At 44.6% G+C, this 15,649-nt stretch overlaps 1 protein-coding gene across 2 annotated transcripts in view; it reads right to left on the bottom strand.

The window, feature by feature from the left end:
- The window catches only part of DPH1 (diphthamide biosynthesis 1), a 552,655-nt gene that overhangs the window by 242,088 nt on the left and 294,918 nt on the right, over window positions 1–15,649 (bottom strand). For both annotated transcript variants that reach the window (XM_063956121.1, XM_063956120.1), the window contains exon 4: window positions 606–727. In XM_063956121.1, coding sequence (XP_063812191.1) covers window positions 606–727 — 122 coding nt within the window. The remainder of the gene's footprint in view (window positions 1–605; window positions 728–15,649) is intronic.

The raw sequence follows: 15,649 nt of genomic DNA, 5'->3' as shown, positions 1-15,649 counted from the left end.
CCTTGAGATGCGATGCGCGGGCACGCCGGTCGAATATCGCGTCTCAAGATATTATGTGTTGCACTTAATATTTCTCGCATCGCAGTGCGATCACATGTGGTTTTAAGACCACATGAGATAAATCGCACTGCAATGTGCGATGGGCACCCGCCGGGAGCGGCCAGAGGCCGCTCCCACTCGGCGGTGACGTGCCCATCATGTGATTACCATGCGATCTATTGCATGGTAATCACTTTGGCAGTTCAGGTGTGATTTCATTGCACCTGAACTGCCGGTGCGATGTCGCGTCGCGGGGCATCGCACAAGTGTATGGCCAGCATTAGCTCTTGGGACAAAAAGACAGCAACGTATTCAACCTAAAAAGTGGAGTAGTTACCCTTCGCAACTAATCAGCTTCTACCTATCATTTTATCAACCGTATTAGAAATACCACTGCACCAAAAAAGACCTTTCCATTAAGGTCCATCTTTGTCACAATGCAACAAACAAAAACACAACATAAATTTAGTTTGCAACTTTGATCACTTAGCCTGCAGTGTTTCTAGAGTTGTTATTGCACATTTCACCCATGAACAACTGAAATGAAGAGAGAGATATAAACTTACTGAGGCAGCTGTGCCCATAATGCACCAGGAAGTCAGCTCCTAGCGCCCGTGCAGTGTAATCATCCGCGCAGCACGCTCCGTATGTCACATCTCCCATCACCACGGTCTCTGCCGACGTGAATCTACGGCCAAGAAACAGGGACATGAGACCAGCAGGGAATAGTCATTGCTGACTTAAGAACACATGATAAATGATGTGTATTATAAGGGCATGTGTAGATGGAGAAAAAAATATATATTTTCCAAACTCCCATTGCAATTTAAACAGAAATGGCATAAGCAAAGTAATATACACATTAGTGTTGGTCTGTTACTACCACCAGGCTAGAGACTGTTTGCACTCGTTAATGGTGTGAAAAAAATATAACATTCCACTTGTAATTCTAGCAGAATACATTGCTGGATTAAAATCCAGGAACATAACGTACACTCTGAATACACGGTTATATAGCACCCAGTAGTGGACAGTTGTCTTCAAACCAACAGTAATGCAGGTCACTGATCTTATTGAAGCAGATAGAATGAGCATGATCTGTCCTTGTATGAGGCAGTCTTCAACCTGCACCAACAGGCCCCAGGCCCAAATGTATTAAGCCTTACAAAGTGATAAAGTAGAGAGTGATAAGGGGTCTATTAATGAAGCAGTGAAAAGTGTGGAGAAGTGAGCAGGTGGAGAAGTTACCCAAGGCAACCAATCAGCTGCTCCATATTATTTTATAGTATGCAAATTATAAATGTTACTTCAATGCGGATTGGCTGCTATGGGCAACTTCTCCACTGGCTCACTTCTCCACACTTTTCACTGCTTCATGAATAGACCCCCAAAGAGTGATGAAAGTACCAACAAATCAGCTCCTGTCATTTTTCAATCACACCCTGTAACATGGCAGTTAGGAAGCTGATTGACTGGTACTTTATCACTTTTTAAGGCTTAATAACCAGCCCCCAGTAATGTTGCAATTCTTTCACTTGACCAGAGTGTAGAATATGTTCTTCCAATACCTGACAGCAGTCACACAGAATCCTGCATACTCCTGCACCTGACACTGCTTACACAGAGCACTGCTTCCTCTTGCACTTGACACCGCTCATAAAGCACCACTTCCTCCTGCAGGACGAAGCAGTATTCAGTGTGAGGGGTGGTCTTCAGTATGCCGACTGACGGGATTCCGGCGCACAGTATACCTTTGTGAGTTGTCTCTGTGTGTGTGGTGTCAGGTGCAGGAGGAAGCATTGCTCTGTGTGAGCTGGCACAACCCACACAGAATTGCTTCCTACTGCACCTGACACCACCTAACACTGCTTCTTCCTGCATGACACAATTCGCAGAGTACTGCTTCCTCCTGCACCCGACAATGCTTACACAGAGGACTGAATCTTCCTGCACAAAAAGAGTACTGGTACCTAGTGATGAGCGGATAAGTGGTACCTCCTACAGCTGATACGCCCACACAAAGTTCTGGCCCCTCGTTCACCTCTGTGTTTGCTGCTCCAACCTCCTAGCTTTAACCCAACAATTCTCTGTTGGAAGCTATCCTAAACAGGGCCCCATCTTTCTTCTGCCAGCTGTTCCTTGCCTACCTTTTATGTCAATACAGGTATGTCATATTTATCCTATTAAACTGGTAACACCAACTAGGCATTAAATCGATGCGGTTGGCTGCTGCCATGTCACGCACTCTGCAGGATCAGTCAGAAAGCCATGGAAGTAGCCAAATCCTGGAATAAGGTTCCATGGCACATTCACGTGAAACCAGCTGGAATTACTCATTCATGACAGTTCTTCTTAGCAGTACACTCATTCACAAACGGATACATTATTAACAGTTTTATTATAAATAGGTCCATCTGCTTTTCTAATTAATGAAGAATTTATACCAGATTTGCAGTTTACATTACAGAATCCTAAAGTTCGGTTTTTAAATCCATTCACAATTCAGCATCTGCATGCCAGATTGCATGACCCCTTCAAACCAAGACCCCACAAGTTATTAAGATATATCGCCAACAACACATGTCTACAGCATAATACATACACTTAATAGCATGGCCAGTAACCATACTGGACACTAAAAAAGTTTTTTTTTATCATCAATACGTTAGCATAGATTGACTGATAAAGTCCAACACACAATGACATTGCCCTGTAAGTGCACACCGAAATAGTAGGCACTAACAAGACATACCATAGTAATAACAAGAAATTAGTAGTCAGCAGATTTAAGAAACTCCAACAAAACCAAACTAATGCAGCTGTAGAGATAAAATCTGCGCCACTCCCAGCTCCCAAAGTCCATTACACAGCAGCTCTCAGTCCATTAAGCCCATTCCAAGGTCTTACTCTCTGCGCCAAGTCTCCAGCCATTCCCAAGGCCTTGCACTCTGCTCCAGAGCTTCATTTCATTATGGTTACCAAGGCCTTACACTTTCATTCAGCTATTCGTCCCACGTCTGTCTCCAGGGATTTGCTGCAGTTCAGTGTCATATCTCCTCCTGGGCCCAATGTTTTAACCTAATTTTGCAGCTCCGAGTCCTCTTGCTTTCAAAATACTTTTAAGCTCTGATTCAGTCTCCAATCCCCTACTGTAACCAGGGCATTGCTCTCTGCTGTAGCTCAAATCAAAGCAGTCTATCCTCATCATCATTTCATCCATTCATCCAATTGTACAAACAATTTGAGCACATTGTTAACATGTTTTTGCTAAAAAAAAGAACTAGCCTGGCTGTCTGCGACGTGCGGAACTGATCACAATTACTGGACATGTTTGTCTACTCTAAAATTGCTGCTCAATGGGGTTTCTGAATCAGAGTTGATCATATACTTTATTTATACTTTTGGTGTATCCCTTTCCATGTTTGCTGATAGTTTATAAGGGGTCAATTCAATTAGACATCAGTGGGGGAGGGGGACACACGAGTTGTCATTGCAACAGCATAGAAACAGCATCAACGACAGGTGGACTGGTAAAGAAGATCTAGGTCAACAGTCATTAGGTCAACCCCATATGGTCGACATGCATTAGGTCAACACTGACAAAAGGTCAACACAGGAAAAGGTCGTCAGGTACGAAAGGTCGACACATGAAAAGGTCATCAGGTACAAAAGGTCGACACACGAAAAGGTTGACACAGCAAATGATAGACACAAAAATGATCGACACAACATTTTTTTTTTTCATTGTGTGCGTGTTTTCACCGTCAGAGCACAGGGAATCTCAATTAGTGGACTGCGTTCCCTTGCATGGCGAGCGAACTGTGTGCAGGTTACTATTCCCAATTGTAGTCCACGTGGATGGTAAAGTATGAAAAAGGAGTAAAAAATTTAAAAAGCACTTAAAAAGCTGTGTCAACCATTGCCATGTCAACCATTTGAACCTCTTGACCTAATGCAGGTCAACCATATGGGGTCAACCATTTGCTTGTTGACCTAGACATTTTCTATATAAACACTGGAGCCCTTCTGAATTTACCCCCTATCTTGCCTTGGACTCGTAGATTTTTGTACACAGCCGTATGCCGCTGCGTACAAAAGTCTGGCAGTACTGTAAGTGCAGCATATAAATGCACATAGCTGCAGCCACGACTACCGTGCCTGATTGAATTAACCCCTTTGACTGAGCTCATAAGGATTCAAGGTGTTTTTAGTTTCATTTTCCTGGGTGTCTAAGGGAATCTGTGGTACAATCTAACATTTACAGCTCTAGCAGATCTCGACACACATCCTCCAGGCGGCCAGTGCAGGGACGGCATCACTGATGATACTATGGAAGTTGGATGGTGTCAGAAGCTGCTATATCAATGACTTTCTAGCCATAAAAGGAGAAATGAATACATTATTTCTTGCATACAGTATCTTCAATTTAATAGAGATGCTGGATTATGGTGATGCTACTGAGCCGGGCTGCAACTAGGACTTTGTGGGCCCCATAACGTTTGAAGGAGCTCCCAATGACTCTAGAGACACATCTCTCTGCAGACGCACCAACATATAGTGGGCCATGCCTAGTACTGACCACGATATGCTTATTGCAGCATATCATCATCATATATTAACACCCACAAGTCTCTTCATCCCCTCATATCCATATTATCTTCCAACATTACCCCATTCTATGATAGCCAACAAAAACAATGCTCATAGTAGTGCCCTAAGTTATTTTGTGCCCCACATTATTGCCCGTGTATAGAATGCTCCACAGACGTGCCCTAGCTTAATTTTCTAGTAACAGCCCCCATTCCCACTCTCATGTGTGCAGGCCCCGCCCATGTCTCCTGCTTTAACTTATTAAACCTCTTCTGCGGTTAATTCCTTTGTCAATCTCCTCACTGGGACAGCATCAGTAGAGAAACAGGTGGAGGAGCCCCCAGTAGACTGAGATCACAATAGTAGAATGCTGGGAACATCTCTCCCTGCAGCATTCAACTTTGCTGTCGATGAGAGCTGGGTGCAGGTGAGGCAGGCCCCCTAAGCCTACGGGTCCCCATACCAAACTATGGTGGTCATTCCGAGTTGTTCGCTCGCAAGCTGCTTTTAGCAGCTTTGCACACGCTAAGCCGCCGCCTACTGGGAGTGAATCTTAGCATAGTAAAATTGAGAACGAAAGATTAGCAGAATTGCGAATAGACACTTCTTAGCAGTTTCTGAGTAGCTCCAGACTTACTCGGCAACTGCGATCAGTTCAGTCAGTTTCGTTCCTGGTTTGACGTCACAAACACACCCAGCGTTCGCCCAGACACTCCCCCGTTTCTTTAGACACTCCCGCGTTTTTCCCAGAAACGGCAGCGTTTTTTCACACACACCCATAAAACGTCCAGTTTCCGCCCAGAAACAACCACTTCCTGTCAATCACATTACGATCACCAGAACGAAGAAAAAACCTCGCAATGCCGTGAGTAAAATACCTAACTGCATAGCAAATTTACTTGGCGCAGTGCGAACATTGCGCATGCGCAATTAGCGGAAAATCGCTGCGATGCGAGGAAAATTACCGAGCGAACAACTCGGAATGAGGGCCTATAGTCATGCCTCTATTGCTGAGGTAGAAGAAGTAGGATACAAAGTAGCCAACAACTGATGTTTGAGAGATAAATCCACTTCCAAACTTTACCTAAATTCTATGGATTCATATACTCTAGATTGGTAAGGCCCTTTATTTTTGCTTTATACTGCATCCAAGCTTCAGCTGTGCCTCTACATTTAATAAAAGAGTGGGAAGGCTTTTAAGGCAAGAGGCAAACTTTGAGAAGTGTATTAGAGTGATTGGGGATTAAAGGGCATATGGAGGAGTTATAGTGGAGTGAGCATAGTGAACGATCTGAGGGGTTTGAATGGCAAGTGGGGTACTTTTTTTGTGTGTGTAATTAACAGTATTATTTGAACTTCTTTCTGGGATTAGGGTGATGTGCGGCCTGTTTGAAAATGTTTATACTGAGCTGAGAAAAACACGTTACATGGAAAAACCGGAAATACGATAGAGAAAAAATTTCACAATGGTGTTTCAATGTGCATTTACAGTATCTTACCATTCCATTGGAACTACGTCAGTTTAATAACAGTGTTTTGGATTTTCAGTTACATTTCGCAAGGGAATAAATATATATGGAGAGTGTTGCATGTATATTCATGGTGCTACAAAGTGCTATTTTAATAGCAAAAACATGTCACCTATCATTTTCTCATCTGTGAATGTGACTCCTGCAGCTGGGTCTGAGCGGGGTGAGTGATTTGATGCTTTCATATCGACACACAGAAGCATCGTGGAAACGTGAAGGCCTGTTTTCACTCTTTGTGCTAAATGTAATAGCTTGCGAGCTGCCGGAGGTACGGGACTGTCCAGTTTTTAAAGCAGCAATCCTTTACAAGGCAAAACAAACCTGGTTTTGCCTTGTAAAGGATTGCTGCTTTAAAAAAACTGGCAGACTCGCACTAAGTCCCGCACCTCCGGCAGCTCACATGCGGTTACATTTAGCCCTACGTATTTGACAGTCCCAAAACCCACAGCAACATACTTAGCAGTTGGCCACGTAACTACAGATGTGTCCTCAAACATTGTTGCATACCGTGTAGCGGGCGACATGCAACTCATGCCTGCTCCTTGTGTTATAAGTCCTGTTATAAGTTGCATTATAAATTTAATGTCATGTTATAATTGTAACGTGCATACTACTTTCTGTCCACCAGATGTCGGTTTTTCTAAACTGTACAGCGCATGCCTCATATAGCCAACGGACCCTTCCTAGCGCCGCCTGCTGATTGGCTGACATTTATTGTGACAATAAAGAACCATTAATCACTTCCCTTTATAAAAAATAAAAGGTCCCCTTCTACAAAATACAATGCCATGCTGCCGCTCTGTTCACACAATTCATTTTGTTGTTACATTGTGTACTAAATCCTGGATTTTATTAGCATAAACAGCTTTATTATCTCAGAAAGATTTTCAGGTTTCTTTGCTATCAAATGGACAGAAATATGTAATACACTGTACCACTGGCTCCCCATCTCATTAAAATGACTTCCAGATGGTCTCCATTGCTGAGCCGCCACGCTTGGTGGACTCAATCCGACTTTTTTTTTTAAACGGGGCTGCAAATCAGACAAAACACATCACATATACACCTGGGGTGCTTACTCTTACCATGGTTGGCTGTGGCCTAACGAATACAGACACCGCATGCAATGCGTGCAGCCCCGGGATCGATACCCAGCGGGGTGTGCTATTATTATTTTTTTTAATGTATTTATTTATAATTTTTTACTGCAATAAAGTTATTTGGTGTGTTGCTACTTCCCTTTATATAAAAAAGTCCACTTTTACAAAATACAATGCCACGCTACTGCCCTGTTCACACTATTCATTTTGTTGTTACATTGTGTACCAAATCCTGCATTTTATTAGCATAAACAGCTTTATTATTTCAGAAAGAATTTCAGGTTTCTTTGCTATCAAATGTACAGAAATAAGTAATGCACTGTACCACTGGGTCCCTATCATTAATATGACTTCCAGATGGTCTCCATTGCTGTGCCGCTACGCTTGGCGGATTCAATACTTTTTTTTAAACGGGGCCGCAAATCAGACAAAACACATCACATATACACCAGGGGTGCTTGCTCTTACCACGGTTGGCTGTGGCCTAGTGAATACAGTCACTGCCAGCATTGCGTGCAGCCCCGGGTTCGATACCCAGCGGGGCGAACAATTTTTATGTATTTATTAATGCAATAAAGTTATTTGGTGTGTCGCTTCTTCCCTTTAAATCTGAAAAAAAAAAATCTCATCTACAGTATTCTATGCCACAGTATGATGAGGCGCTATTTACACTGTATTGTTCAGTCTAGGCAGCTCCCTACACTGCAGTATGCAACTTAATGCAGGCTTCTGCACCTCCCCCCATTGATTACTCATTAGTATTCATTCCCACTGAGCTCATTGTATGCCTGTACCAAAGCACCTCCCCCAGTCATGGGGGAGGTGCTTTGTGTACTTGTACAGGTATTGTGAATTAGTGCTTTTGCACCTCCACCCCACTATAGTATCACTCATTACTAGAATGGCTGGGGGAGGTGCATTGGTACAGGCATACAGTGAGCTCAGTGGGAATGAATACTAATGAGTGATCAATGGGGGAGATGCAGAAGCCTGCATTGAGTTGCATACTGTAGTGTAAGTAGCTGCCTAGACTGTGAACAATACAGTGTAAATAGCGCCGCATCATACCGTGGCATAGAATACTGTGGTAGAGATTTTTTTTTTTCAGATTTACAGGGAAGAAGCAACACACCAAATAACTTTATTACATAAAAAAATAAAAAATAATAAAAATAATAATAATAATTGCGTGCCTCGCTGGGTATCGAACCCAGGGGGTGCACGGATTGCAGGCAGTATCTATATTCGTTAGGCCACAGCCAACCGCGGTAAGAATAAGCACCCCAGTGTATATGTGATGTGTTTTGTCCGATTTGCGGCCCCGTTTAAAAAAAAAAAAGTCGGACTGAATCTGCCAAGCGTGGCGGCACAGCAATGTAGACTATCTGGAAGTCATTTTAATGAGATAGGGACCCAGTGGTACAGTGCATTACATATTTCTGTCCATTTGATAGCAAAGAAACCTGAAAATCTTTCTGAGATAATAAAGCTGTTTATCCTAATAAAATCCAGGATTTAGTAAACAATGTAATGACAAAATGAATAGCTAGCGCAAAACGGGCGGCAGCGTGGCTGGGGGAGGTGCTTTGATACAGGCATAGTGAAATCAGCGGGACTGAATACTAATGAGTGATCAACGGGGGGAGTTGCAGAAGCCTGCATTGAGTTGCATACTGTAGTGTAGGGAGCTGCCTAGAATGTGAACAATACAGTGTAAATAGCACTTCATCCATACAGTGGCATAGAATACTGTAGATGAGAATTTTGTTTTATTCAGATTTAAAGGGAAGCGACACACCAAATAACTTTATTGCATTAAAAAAAAAAATACATTTAAAAAAAATAATAATTCTATACGATATATTAGAAAGGAGGGGTTTTGGACGGAAATTCCAATCTTTACTAAAAAATTTCTATACCCAACCATACACCTCCTTACTGATTAATGGGACTAAGGGGAATAACATTGAGCTTACCAGAGGGACGAGGCAGGGTTGCCCCCTTTCGCCCTTGCTTTTCAACTTGGCACTGGATCCCATGTTGCGGGTGCTACAGAATTGGTCCCAATTCAGAGGCATTAGCATTGGCGTGGAGGAGGTAAAGATATCGGCGTTTGCCGACAACGTCCTCTTATTTTTGTCGGAATCAAGGAGGGCCCTGGGGCCGCTGATAGAACGTGTCAGAGAATTTGGGCAGGTATCGGGGTTCGAGGCCAACTTTGAAAAGTCCACGGCCCTGTATTTAAAACCAGGCTGCGCACGCCTGGTTTCGGGAGGCCCCAGTTAGTTGGACAACTAAAGCAATTACTAATCTAGGAGTACAGATCACCAAAAATTTGAACAACTTGTACAGTCTTAATCTAAAGCAAATCGTGCACAGTTTGAGGGAAGATACAGAACGTTGGAAACATCTTAAAATATCATATTTGGGCAGAGTGAACTTGGTAAAAATGATTCTATTTCCTAGACTTTTATATCCATTGCAATCCCTCCCTATTTTATTGTCTAGGAGTGCTACGACAGAAATTAATAAAATAATGCGTACATTTATTTGGAACGGTAAGCGGGCACGAATTAGTTTGGTGAAAATTGCAGCAGCATAGACATAATGGAGGTGTGAATCTCCCCAATGTATCGGAATATAGTCATGCCTCCCATTTACGCTATTTGAGAGATTGGATACACGGTGAAAATATGTACTCCATTACGACCCTGGAGACTGCCTTCTTAGGTGGTGGTAGTATCTCTTTCCTGGATCTACATGAAGCAGGGATACCCACTTCGGTTCGCGCGAATCCACTGCTGATGTCCACTCGGAGAGTTTGGCACATCTTACAGCGTAAATGCTCCTTGAAGCCACATGTGTCCCTTTTCCTTCCCCTAGTCTGCGATACCCGTTTTCAGGACGGAAACGCGAGCCACCCTTTCACTTTCTGGGAAAGGCATGGCATTACTCCATACATCAAATTACAAATGGTGAGTCGCGAAAACCACTCACGCTTGCACAGGCGGTGGCACTCTTTCCAATATTGAATAGGTTTCCCTTAGCATACCTACAAGCTCAACATTACGTGGCTGTTGCTTCTAGGTTGCTATCCCCGCAGGATTATGACAACCCGTTAGATAAATTATTAATGGTTGGGAAGGAACCCCTTTTCCAAGGAAATCTCTATCCATTATTAATTAATTCTTGCACACGCCCTTACAATATGATGACATGACAACGGGAATGGCACAATGGAGAGATTATTTTCCGTCTCTTACTATGACAAAATTGTTGAGGTCCTTTGAGCTATCCATTAAATTAGTACCTGCTGCGTCCTATGTTGAACTCTTTTTGAATGTCTGGCATAGAACGTATTTGTCGCCACACCGTAGACACCTAATGGGTTTGTTGGAAGACTCCTCATGCCCTAGATGTGGTACACAACGGGCTGAGCTGTTTCACTGCCTATGGGGGTGCCCCATAATCCGGAGATTTGGGTCCAGATATGGAGATACGTTACCCAACACCTAGTTAACTATTTACCGCTTACCCCTGAATGGGCAATAGTTGGTATAATGCCGGAGGGTACTAGGGTGGCACAGGGGTTTAAAAAATTGTTGATAATTTCTGCAGCAGCTAAAAAATTTATTTTACAGATGTGGATACAGCCGTCGGCGGCCCCGCCAATATCACTTTTCCTAGGGAAGGTCTTTCATATTTTCAGAATGGAATGGCTGGAGGCCTCTTTACAAAAGGAAAGGTTTACCATGACATTTTTCGAGACATGGGAAAGCTATATAAAAACCTTGTCCCGCCCATTAAAGGAACAGGTGTGGAGATGTTTTAACAACACTTTATTGTACGAAACTAGAATTTATGGACAGGACCCCCCAATTTCATTTGATGATGATTAGTTTTTTACCAAGCTCGATTTAGGGGGGAACATAATGCTCTACTCTGAGAGAGAGTGGACGTGGATGTTGATGTGGACATGGATCCGGGCTCACACTGTTTGTCTTCAATACCTGAAGGAACCTTTATCGTGACTCTAATATGTATATTGGTTCACACTACTGTTTTACTTTTATTATTTGATAGACAAACGCTTATGCTATAACTTTCACTGATTGTATACTTTGATGTACTTTATTGTGAATTTCTTGTTATGCTTCAACTGAAATAAAAAAGTAATAAAAAAATAAATAAATAAAAAAATAAGATTTTACTTACCGATAAATCTATTTCTCGTAGTCCGTAGTGGATGCTGGGGACTCCGTCAGGACCATGGGGAATAGCGGCTCCGCAGGAGACAGGGCACAAAAATAAAGCTTTAGGATCAGGTGGTGTGCACTGGCTCCTCCCCCTATGACCCTCCTCCAAGCCTCAGTTAGGATACTGTGCCCGGACGAGCGTACACAATAAGGAAGGATATTGAATCCCGGGTAAGACTCATACCAGCCACACCAATCACACCGTACAACTTGTGATCTGAACCCAGTTAACAGTATGACAAACGTAGGAGCCTCTGAACAGACGGCTCACAACAATAACAACCCGATTTTTTTGTAACAATAACTATGTACAAGTATTGCAGACAATCCGCACTTGGGATGGGCGCCCAGCATCCACTACGGACTACGAGAAATAGATTTATCGGTAAGTAAAATCTTATTTTCTCTGACGTCCTAAGTGGATGCTGGGGACTCCGTCAGGACCATGGGGATTATACCAAAGCTCCCAAACGGGCGGGAGAGTGCGGATGACTCTGCAGCACCGAATGAGAGAACTCCAGGTCGTCTTTAGCCAGGGTATCAAATTTGTAGAATTTTACAAACGTGTTCTCCCCCGACCACGTAGCTGCTCGGCAGAGTTGTAATGCCGAGACCCCCCGGGCAGCCGCCCAGGATGAGCCCACTTTCCTTGTGGAATGGGCCTTGACAGAATTTGGTTGTGGCAAGCCTGCCACAGAATGTGCAAGTTGAATTGTGCTACAAATCCAACGAGCAATCGTCTGCTTAGAAGCAGGAGCACCCAGCTTGTTGGGTGCATACAATATAAACAGCGAGTCAGACTTTCTGACTCCAGCCGTTCTTGAAATATATATTTTCAATGCCCGGACCACGTCCAACAACTTGGAATCCTCCAAATCGTTAGTAGCCGCAGGCACCACAATAGGCTGGTTCAGGTGAAACGCTGACACCACCTTAGGCAGAAAATGAGGACGCGTCCTCAGTTCTGCCCTGTCCGAATGGAAAATCAGATATGGGCTCTTATATGATAAAGCCGCTAATTCTGATACTCTCCTGGCTGAAGCCAGGGCCAGTAGCATGGTTACTTTCCATGTAAGATATTTCAACTCCACCGATTTGAGTGGCTCAAACCAATGGGATTTGAGAAAATCCAAAATTACATTAAGATCCCACGGTGCCACTGGGGGCACAACCGGGGGCTGTATATGTAGTACTCCTTTTACAAAAGTCTGGACTTCAGGAACTGAAGCCAATTCTTTCTGGAAGAAAATCGACAGAGCCGAAATTTGAACCTTAATGGACCCCAATTTGAGGCCCATAGACAATCCTGTTTGCAGGAAATGTAGGAATCGACCCAGTTGAAATTCCTCCGTGGGGGCCTTCCTGGCCTCACACCACGCAACATATTTTCTCCAAATGCGGTGATAATGTTGTGCAGTCACCTCCTTCCTGGCTTTTACCAGTGTAGGAATGACCTCTTCCGGAATGCCTTTTTCCTTTAGAATTCGGCGTTCAACCGCCATGCCGTCAAATGCAGCCGCGGTAAGTCTTGGAATAGACACGGTCCCTGCTGAAGCAGGTCCCGTCTTAGAGGTAGAGGCCACGGATCCTCCGTGAGCATCTCTTGAAGTTCCGGGTACCAAGTTCCTCTTGGCCAATCCGGAGCCACGAGTATCGTTCTTACTCCCCTTTGCCGTATAATTCTCAGTACTTTTGGTATGAGAGGCAGAGGAGGGAACACATACACTGACTGGAACACCCACGGTGTTACCAGAGCGTCCACAGCTATTGCCTGAGGGTCTCTTGACCTGGCGCAATACCTGTCCAGTTTTTTGTTGAGGCGGGACGCCATCATATCCACCTTTGGTTTTTCCCAACGGTTCACTATCATGTGGAAGACTTCTGGATGAAGTCCCCACTCTCCCGGGTGTAGATCGTGTCTGCTGAGGAAGTCTGCTTCCCAGTTGTCCACTCCCGGAATGAACACTGCTGACAGTGCTATCACATGATCTTCCGCCCAGCGAAGAATCCTTGCAGCTTCTGCCATTGCTGTCCTGCTTCTTGTGCCGCCCTGTCTGTTTACGTGGGCGACTGCCGTGATGTTGTCCGACTGGATCAACACCGGCTGACCCTGAAGCAGGGGTTTTGCCAGACTTAGAGCATTGTAAATCGCTCTTAGCTCCAGTATATTTATGTGAAAAGACATCTCCAGGCTTGACCATACTCCCTGGAAGTTTCTTCCCTGTGTGACCGCTCCCCAGCCTCTCAGACTGGCATCCGTGGTCACCAGGACCCAGTCCTGTATGCCGAATCTGCGGCCCTCTAACAGATGAGCACTCTGCAACCACCACAGAAGAGACACCCTTGTCCGTGGTGATAAGGTTATCCGCTGGTGCATCTGCAGATGCGATCCGGACCATTTGTCCAACAGATCCCACTGAAAAGTTCGTGCGTGGAATCTGCCGAATGGAATCGCTTCGTAAGAAGCCACCATCTTTCCCAGGACTCTTGTGCATTGATGCACAGACACTTTTCCTGGTTTTAGGAGGTTCCTGACAAGTTTGGATAACTCCTTGGCTTTCTCCTCCGGAAGAAACACCTTTTTCTGAACCGTGTCCAGAATCATTCCCAGGAACAGCAGACGTGTTGTCGGTGTCAACTGAGATTTTGGAAAATTCAGAATCCACCCGTGTTGTTGCAGCACTAATTGGGTTAGTGCTACTCCGTCCTCCAGCTGTTCTCTGGACCTTGCCCTTATCAGGAGATCGTCCAAGTAAGGGATAATTAATACGCCTCTTCTTCGAAGAAGAATCATCATTTCGGCCATTACCTTGGTAAAGACCCGAGGTGCCGTGGACAGTCCAAACGGCAGCGTCTGAAACTGATAATGACAGTTTTGCACCACGAACCTGAGGTACCCTTGATGTGAAGGGCAAATTGGGACATGCAGGTAAGCATCCTTTATGTCCAGGGACACCATAAAGTCCCCTTCTTCCAGATTCGCTATCACTGCTCTGAGTGACTCCATCTTGAATTTGAATTTCTGTATGTACAGGTTCAAAGATTTCAGATTTAGAATAGGTCTTACCGAGCCGTCCGGCTTCGGTACCACAAATAGCGTGGAGTAATACCCTTTTCCTTGTTGTAGGAGGGGTACCTTGACTATCACCTGCTGAGAAAACAGCTTGTGAATGGCTTCCAATACCGTCGCCCTGTCTGAGGGAGACGTTGGCAAAGCAGACTTTAGGAACCGGCGAGGGGGAGACTTCTCGAATTCCAACCTGTAACCCTGAGATACTACCTGCAGGATCCAGGGGTCCACCTGTGAGCAAGCCCACTGTGCGCTGAAATTCTTGAGTCGACCCCCCACCGCTCCTGAGTCCGCTTGTAAAGCCCCAGCGTCATGCTGAGGGCTTTGCAGAACCCTGGGAGGGCTTCTGTTCCTGGGCAGGGGCTGCTTGCTGTCCTCTCTTACCCCTTCCTCTGCCCCGGGGCAGATATGACTGTCCTTTTGCCCGCTTGTTCTTATAGGACCGAAAGGACTGCGGCTGAAAAGACGGTGTCTTTTTCTGTTGGGAGGGGGTCTGAGGTAAAAAGGTGGATTTTCCGGCAGTTGCCGTGGCCACCAGATCCGATAGACCGACGCCAAATAATTCCTCCCCTTTATACGGCAATATTTCCATATGTCGTTTAGAATCCGCATCACCTGACCACTGTCGCGTCCATAAACTTCTTCTGGCAGATATGGACATCGCATTTACTCTCGATGCCAGAGTGCAAATATCCCTCTGAGCATCTCGCATATAAAGAAAAGCATCCTTTAATTGCTCTATAGTCAATAAAATACTGTCCCTATCCAGGGTATCAATATTTTCAGTCAGGGAATCCGACCAGACCACCCCAGCACTGCACATCCAGGCTGAGGCGATGGCTGGTCGCAGTATAACACCAGTATGTGTGTATATACTTTTTAGGGTAGTTTCCAGCCTCCTATCAGCTGGATCCTTGAGGGCGGCCGTATCAGGAGACGGTAACGCCACTTGTTTTGATAAGCGTGTGAGCGCCTTATCCACCCTAGGGGGTGTTTCCCAGCGCGCCCTAACCTCTGGCGGGAAAGGGTATAATGCCAATAACTTTTTTGAAATTAGCACTTTTC

Source organism: Pseudophryne corroboree, chromosome 2, assembly GCF_028390025.1.
Source record: "Pseudophryne corroboree isolate aPseCor3 chromosome 2, aPseCor3.hap2, whole genome shotgun sequence".
Taxonomy (NCBI): Eukaryota; Metazoa; Chordata; class Amphibia; order Anura; family Myobatrachidae; genus Pseudophryne; species Pseudophryne corroboree.
The sequence above is the reverse complement of the archived record's forward strand: the minus strand, read 5'-3'. Positions and strand labels throughout refer to the sequence as shown.